Source organism: Physeter macrocephalus, chromosome 4, assembly GCF_002837175.3.
Source record: "Physeter macrocephalus isolate SW-GA chromosome 4, ASM283717v5, whole genome shotgun sequence".
In the NCBI taxonomy this organism is placed as follows: Eukaryota; Metazoa; Chordata; class Mammalia; order Artiodactyla; family Physeteridae; genus Physeter; species Physeter macrocephalus.
Window position 1 is genome coordinate 101,896,352 of NC_041217.1, and position 8,718 is coordinate 101,905,069.

General features: G+C 34.8%; 1 protein-coding gene across 11 annotated transcripts in view; it reads right to left on the reverse strand.

The window, feature by feature from the left end:
* Nucleotides 1-8,718, reverse strand: part of CCDC18 (coiled-coil domain containing 18) — a 187,763-nt gene that overhangs the window by 94,454 nt on the left and 84,591 nt on the right. For all 11 annotated transcript variants that reach the window (XM_055084457.1, XM_055084456.1, XM_024119641.3 and 8 more), the window contains 4 exons: nt 8,038-8,137; nt 3,915-4,031; nt 2,561-2,704; nt 754-957 (listed from right to left, as the gene is read on the reverse strand). In XM_055084457.1, coding sequence (XP_054940432.1) covers nt 754-957; nt 2,561-2,704; nt 3,915-4,031; nt 8,038-8,137 — 565 coding nt within the window. The remainder of the gene's footprint in view (nt 1-753; nt 958-2,560; nt 2,705-3,914; nt 4,032-8,037; nt 8,138-8,718) is intronic.

The following is an 8,718-nucleotide window of genomic DNA, read 5'->3' on the forward strand; positions in this document are numbered from 1 at the left end:
CCTGGTGGTCCAATGGTAAAGAATCCGCCTTACAATGCAGGGGACACGGGTTCAATTCCTGGTCAGGGAACTAAGAGCCCACATGCCGCGGGGCAACTAAGCCAGTGTGGCACAATTACTGAGCTTGCGTGCCTCAACTAGAGCCCGCGTGCCACAAGCTACAGAACCCATGCGCCCTGGAGCCTAAGCGCCACAACTACAGAGCCCATGCGCCCTGGAGCCTGCACGCCACCACTAGAGAGAAGCCCACGCGCCGCAACGAAGAGTCTGTGTGCCGCAATGAAAGATCCCACATGCCTCAATGAAGATCCCGCGTGCTGCAACTAAGACACAATGCAGCCAAAAATAAATTAAATTAAATAAATAAATAATAAATAAATCTTTTTAAAAAAGATTTATTAGATTTATTTTTTTGTTTGAGTGATAGCTCAAATTCACTTGAAAGTCTGAAAGTGCTTTATAACTCATTTTATTGAAAACTAGTTTGACTAATACTCAGTTCTGAGAGACTTCCAAGTTACACTACAATGCTGTGCTAAATATAACAGTTTTTTTTTTTAATTTGGGTAAAATACACATGACATAAAATTTACCACCTTAACCATTTTTAAGTGTAAAATTTGGTGGCATTAAATACATTCACATTGTTGTGGAACACAATTAACTTTTGTAAGAACTATATTCTATAGTTGAAAAAAGTAAATGTTAAAAATTTTAGTATTTTCAGTATGGTAAAATTAGAATAGGGATTACTTTCTCTTTAGAGAGTTGCTTTATTTCCTCCAGTTCACTTGACAGCCTCTCTACTTCTCTCTGTGCTTGGACTTGTTGACGACGAGCCTCCACCAATTCTGTATGAGAGTTCTGCATCTGCTCCCGAGTTAGCCTCAATTCTTGCTCCAAATCTATGGACTCCTTGTACTGCGTTGCAATGTACTGTTCCTGCTCTTTCATAACCTGAAATGCACAAGATATTTGTAGGTTTCAAAATAAAATGATACAAATAACCTATTCTTACTCTGATTTCTCTTTTAATAAATGACTTACCCCCTCCCAACTAAACCTCTATATAATTTAACATATAATGAATATCATCCACTGTGAAACTGACATTCAGAAAATGTTTTCTTCTTTTTTTAATGATAAAAAAATGACAAAAGTACTGTAATAAATATGGGACTCACTGGTATATTTTACATGACTTTAATATGCAAGCTGCATAATCCTTTAACATTATGATGCAACATCACAGAATATATAATAATATAAAGAGAAGAAAGACGTTAATATTTGATTATCCATGTCAAAGATGGAGAATATACTGGCGTGAATAATCAAAACCTACCATTAATCCACACAGCCTGGTTAAGGATGATCTTACTCTCTGCAAAAGGGAAATTTATTATTGGGACTACTACTCCCTCTGAAAAACTTTTACATTTCTCAATTAAATCCCTAGTAAAGTATTATTTCTTAGAGAAAAAAAATCAGTAAAAAGTAAATTAGTTCTAAATTGGCTCAGTGAGGTAGATTAGACGGTAGATAATGACGCTTGACTTTAGGGCTGATAAGAAGGAAAGAAACCAGTACAAATCACTAGGACCCTAATGTCTAGAATGGGGGCCTAAGGTCCAACTGTGTTGTATATCAGTATAAATCTCATGTAAATATTTTTAGCCAGCCCTTGTTAGGGAACATGAAATGATTGAGCCAGTAACCTTTTTTTTTTCTCACTGGGGCCCAAACTTGGTCTCAGAGACCCTGCTTAATTTATGTATTGATATATAATCCAACAAATATTTATTCATGCTTACTATGTGATATGTGCTATTCTAGGTGTTGAGGATAAAGGAGTGAACAGAGGAGACAAAGTGGTTACCCTTGTGGAGTTTATAGTCAACTGGAAGAGACAGATAATCAATTAATCAAACACAATAAAGAGCTATATACTGATATTAAGTTTTAAAGTTGAGTATAGTATTTAAAAACAAAAAAAGTTACATCCATGAGAGCTCTTAGAAGCAAATTCACTTTTTAAAAAAGGCAAGTGGGTGGAATGAGTTCAGTAGTCAACACACATGCAAACTGATGATATGAAGTCATCAAACTTTATCTGGCAACTCAATGTACTTGGCCTCAATAAAATACAACTATCTGTTAATTCAGTCTCTGGATAGAGTCCCTAAGGACAAAGGAGTGCATCCTATTAATATCTGATCTTCAGTTCTATCACATAGTAGGTTCTCAATTAAAACATACATATATTTATTGACCAAGTGAGCATATATCATGGATTTACTATGTGAGAGATATCATGCGAATGCCTATAAGGAATATAAAGACAAAAAAGATGATAACCTCATCTATAATTAGAACATCAGAATAAAGTAATTAATAAGATAAGGAAAATAATAGGTATCTGGCACAAATAATTAGCCTAAAAATACTTACGGCACAGTTTCTGTGCATACTAAATACCAATCACATACTAAAACCAATCAGTTTAAAACATAAAGAATTATATCAATCTTGTTCCTTAGGAGGAAAATAATTTGCTTACACTTTCCATTTCTTTCATCTTTTCTTGTGTCCGTTCAGTTTCTTTTTTCAGTTGACTTGTCTCCTGTTCATTTTGTAGTGTTATAAACTCTTTTTCTCGAAGCTGTTCTTTGGCATTTTGCAATTTTTCATTCAAACCTTCTATCTGAATTTTAAACAGAGCAATGTTAATGTAACTAAAGAAAAATAATTCTTCAGTCATAAGTGCAATCCAAGTAAGTCAGGTTTTAAACATGTATATCTAAAATAGCAAAATTTAAAAGTATGTTTTTCTTTTTTTTATTTTAGAAGAGAGTGAGTTTATTACAACAAAGAGCCAAAAATGTGTTTTTCTTAAGACAACCATAACTTTGACATAAGCATCAGAATTCTTGTGCCTAATAAAATGCTTATATGTATACCTAAAATATACTAAAAGAGATGAAAGTCTCAATCACATTTGTATAAGAAAGGAAAATAAAGGTAGGTTAAAACAACACACATTACATGGCCTTCAAAATAATTTTACAGGTAATTATCTGCATGAGGTAAAAAATACAATTAGTGAAAACAAACTCCCTTTCTTCACTATGTTCCTTCCTTAGAGGCAACTACAGTTAACAGAATTACTTGCAAATCCTTCGAGAGATATTTAATACATATTCAGATATGAACACATTATAATAAATATGTGAACATGTTGACATACAAAAAAACTACATTCAAAATAACATTAAAAGGGTAAGCACCAGAAGCTGGGGAGTCAGGGAAAAGGAGAAATGTTGGTGGAAGGGTACAAAGTTTCAGTTAGGCAGGATGAATAAATTCTGGAGACACAATGTATGGCACAGTGAATGACTAGTAATACTATGTTGTATACTTGATAAGTGTTCTCATAAAAAAAAAAGTAACTATATGAGGTTGCAGATATGTTAATTAGTTTGATTACTGTAATTATTTCATAATGTATATGTACATTAAAACATCATGTTGTACATCTTAAATATATGCCATTTTTTGTCAATTATACCTCAATAAAGCTGGGGGAAAAAATTGAGAAGAAAATGAATATAACGTAGGATGTACAAGATAATTAAAATTATGCAGTATTGGGAATTCCCTGACAGTCCTGTGGTTAGGACTCTGTGTTCTAACTGCGAAGGGTCCAGGTTCAATCCCTGGTTGGGGAACTAAGATCCCACAAGCTACGCAGTGCAGTGAAAAAACAATAAATAAATAAATAATAAAGTAAAATAATGCAGTACTTTTATTGTTTGTATTCTATTAAAAAGCTGTATTATGTGAATAACAGATGCTTACAGTTAAGGAGTTATTTTTTTAAAACAATTTAAGACACGTAATTTTTAATAATTTACCTGTTTATTGCTTTCTTTAAGTTCCAATTCTGATTTCTCCAGAGTACCCTCTAATTTAATTATTTTCTGTTCCATTTCTCCCCTGTACTCACGAATAGTCATATCCAAATGTGTAACCTAAGTACAAAAGCAACATTAAGCTGTCATTCAATTTTATTCTAATGTGGAAAACTGTGTGCTTGGAATGTGATTTAGATTTGTTTATAGTGGGTATAACTAAAGAATAAATGCATCTCAAATAAATTATTAAAAAGAATGAGACAAATAATCATTGCTTAATAATACTGGACCTTGAGCCCAATATATGATTATGCTCACATGACAAATAAAATGATTCAAACTTCATTTTATGCTTGATAAAAGCTGCTAGGGCTTCCCTGGTGGTGCAGTGGTTAAGAATCCGCCTGCTAATACAGGGGACATGGGTTCTATCCCTGGTCCAAGAAGATCCCACATGCCGCAGAGCAACTAAGCCTGTGCACCACAACTACTGAGCCTGCACTCTAGAGCCCGCATGCCAAAACTACTGAATCCACGTGCTGCAACTACTGAAGCCTATGCACCTAGAGCCTGTGCTCCACAACAAAGAGAAGCAACCGCAATGAGAAGCCTGCACACTGCAACCAAGAGTAGCTCCCGCTCACCACAACTAGAGAAAGCCCGCGCACAGCAATGAAGACCCAATGCAGCCCAAAAAACTCAATAAAATTTAAGAAAAAAAAAAGCTGCTAAATAACAAGGCAACATGAAAGTTGTGGGATGCAGGAAAAGCACTGCTTGGAGGAACATCTAAAGCATTGAGTGCATATATTAGAAAAGAAGAAAGGCCTAAAGGCCTAAAATCAATCATCTAAGCTAGAAAAAGAAGAGCAAATTAAATCCAAACTAAGCAGAAGAAAAAAATAATAAAAATTAGAGCAGAAATCAATGAAATTAAAATTGGGAAATCAATAGAGAAAATCAACAAAGCCAAAAGCTGGTTCTTTGAAAAGATCAATAATATAAATAAGTCTCCAGCCAGACTGACTTAAAAAAAAAAAGAGAGAGGATATAAATTACTAATATGAGAAACGAAAGAGGAGATATTACTACAAATCTCAAGGACATTAAAAGGATAATAGAGAAATATTACAAACAACTCTCTGCCCATGAATTTAATAAAACTAGATGAAATAGACGAGTTACTCGAAAGGCACAATCTGCCAAAACTCACAAGAAGAAAGAGACAATCTGAATAAGCCTATATCTATTAAAGAAATTCAATCAATGATTAATAACTTTCCAAAACAGAAAGCACCAGACTCAGATGGATTCATTGCTGAATTCTACCAAACATTTAAGGAAGAAATTATACTAATTCTCTACACTCTCACTTAGTAGATAGAAGCAGAGGAAATACTAACTCATTCTCTGAGGTCAGCATTACCCTGATACCAAAACCAGACAGAGACATTATAAAGAAAGAAAACTACAGACCGGTATCTTTCATGGCCATAGATATAAAAATTCTCAATAAAATATTATTGAATCATACCCAACGATGTATAAAAAGAACTATACACCACAACAAGTGGGATTTTTTTCTAGGTATGAAAGGCTTTTTCAACATTTGAAAATTAATTAATGTAACTGATCACATCAATAGGCTAAAGAAGAAAATCACATGATCATATTAATAGATGCAGAAAAAACACTTGACAAAATCCAACATCCATTCATGATAAAAACTCTTGGTAAACTAGGAATAGAGAGTAACTGCCTCAACTTGATAAAGAATATCTAAAAAAAAACAACAGCTAACATCACACTTAACAGTGAGAAACTCAAAGTTTTCCCATTAAGATCAGATACAAGGCAAAGATATTCCATCGTACCACTTCTTTTCAACATTGTACAGGATGTCCTAGTTAATGCAGTAAGATAAGAAAAGGAAATAAAAGGTATACAGGTTGGGAAGGAAGACATAAAACTGTCTTTGTTTGCAGATGACATGATGATTTAGGTAGAAAATCCAAAGGATTTGACAAAAAAATTCCTGGAACTAATAAGTGATTATAGCAGGGTTGCAGGATACAAGGTTAATACACAAAAATCAATTGCTTTCCCATGTACCAGCAACGAACAAGAGAAATTTGAAGTTAAAAACAAAATTATCATTTATATTAGCATTCTCCAAAATGAAATAGTTATAAATCTAACAAAACATATTCAAGATCTATATATGGAAAACTATAAAACTCCAATGAAAGAAATCAAAGAATTATATAAATGGAGAGAGAGTTCATGTTCATGGATAGGAAGACTTAATATTGTCAAGATGTCAGTTCTTCCCAACGATGTATAGATTCAAGGCAATGCCAATCAAAATCCCAGCAAGTTATTTTGTGTATATCAACAAACTGGTTCTAAAGTTTATAGGGAGAGGCAAAAAACCCAGAAGAGCCAACACAACTTTGAAAGAGAACAAAGTTGGAAAACTGACATTACCCAACTTCAAGACTTACTAAAAAGGTACAGTAATCAAGACAGTGTGGTACTGATGAAAGAATAGGTGAATAAATCAACGGAACAGAAGAGACCAGAAACAAACCCCTGTAAATATAGTCGACTGATCTTTGACAAAGGAGCAAAGGCAATACAAGATGTCCTTCAATAGGTGAATGGATAAATAAACCATAATATATCCAGGCAATGGAATACTATTCCATGCTAAAAAGAAATAAGCTTTGAAAAGACACGGAGGAAACTTAAATGCATATTACTAAGTGAAAGAAGCCAATCTGAAAAGGCTACAATACAATATGATTCCAACTGTATGACATTCTGGAAAAGGCAAAACTACAGAGACAGCAAAAAGATCAGCGGTTGCCAGGGTTGGGATAAGAGGGAGAGGGATGAATAGGTGGGGCACAGAGGAATTTTAGGGCAGTGAAAATATTCTGAATGATACCATAATGATGGATAGCTGTCCAAACTCCTAGAATGTATAACACAAAAGTAAACTGTAATGTAAACTATGGACTTTGGGTGATTATGAAGTGTCAATGTATCAATAGGTTCATCAGCTTTAACAAATGTACCATTCTGGCAGGGAATGTTGATAATGGGGAAGGCTGTGCATCTGTGGGGGTGGGGGGTTTACAGGAAATCTCTGTACCTGCTGCTCAATTTTGCTGTGAACCTAAAACTGCTCTAAAAAATAAAGTCTTTTAAAAAAGATGCTGCTGTGCTTCCCTGGTGGCGCAGTGGTTGTGCGTCCGCCTGCCAATGCAGGGGAACCGGGTTCGCGCCCCGGTCTGGGAGGATCCCACATGCCGCGGAGGGGCTGGGCCCGTGAGCCATGGCCGCTGGGCCTGCGCGTCCGGAGCCTGTGCTCCGCAACGGGAGGGGCCACAACAGAGGGAGGCCCGCATACCACAAAAAAAAAAAAAAAAAAAAAAAAAAGATGCTGCTAAATAATGCCTTCTGAATATTTTTGTTCCTCCAATAAATACTAGCTGAGCAAGTAACTCCTTTAATCTCATTTTCTTCTGATATACAGTATTATAAGAGATCAAAAAGTTCAGATACTAAGCTAAACTTCATTCCCCAAAATCCACCTGCTATAAAAATAGCAAGATAAAGAGAGATGACATATTTCTAATTTTAAAAATATTTATGTGCACAGAAAAAAGAAATAGCTATAAAGAGACTTCCCTGGTGGCACAGTGGTTAAGAATCTGCCTGCCAATGCAGGGGACACGGGTTCTAGCCCTGGTCCGGGAAGATCCCACATGCTGTGCAGCAACTAAGCCCACGAGCCACAACTACTGAGCCCATGTACCACGACTGAAGCCCGCACACCTAGAGCCCATGCTCCGCAACAAGAGAAGCCACCTCAATGAGAAGCGCACACACAGCAATGAAGAGTAGAGAAAGCCCGCTCATAGCAACAAGACCTAACACACCAAAATAAATAAATGAATTTTTAAAAAAGCTATAAAAATGTCTATTTTGCCAAAAAGAGGGGACCTCTGAAACCTTGTGTGATTGTATTTTAACAGAAAGTTTCATTAAAATATAGTTTTAAAAATATATATATATATATATAGAGAGAGAGAGAGAGAGAGTTAAGAAAACCAACTTGAGCTGCTCTTTGCTTTAGCTCCCAATTTCTCTCCTTAAGTGCCTGATCCATTTCAAGGAGTTCTTGCTTTTTGTCTTCAATCTCCATCTTGCATTCCCTGCAATTTATCAAAGTGAAAAAGATCTAAGCAAATAAATAGGAATATTATAGCTTCAAAAAAATTAAATCAAGTGGGTTATCTTTCCTGTAAGTTAAAAGTGATAGGATATATTCAACTATTTCAGACTGAGTGCTCAAATTAAAGGAATAATGTATAAAGAAAATGATATCAATGCAACTACTTTAACACAGTGTTCTAAAAAGGCAAAAGTTAACTCAGATTCTACTATTTGAGACAATTTAAGCTAAATGTTAAAAGCACTACCAGGGAATCAGATTGAATCAGTAAAAGAATTTTAAAAATATATCTATATTTTTTCATCTATAGATCAAAGGAGTGTTTGAAAGTCTTTTATATACAATAGCTGTGAGTTCACTATAATTGAATGAGGCATTTATCTCATGATTGATGTCCCTGATATCCAAAGCTCAGTAAATGACCACTGTATTTCTTATAGGAATTTTTTTTAACATCTTTATTGGAGTATAATTGCTTTACAATGGTGTGTTAGTTTCTGCTTTATAACAAAGTGAATCAGTTATACATATACATATGTTCCCATATCTCTTCCCTCTTGC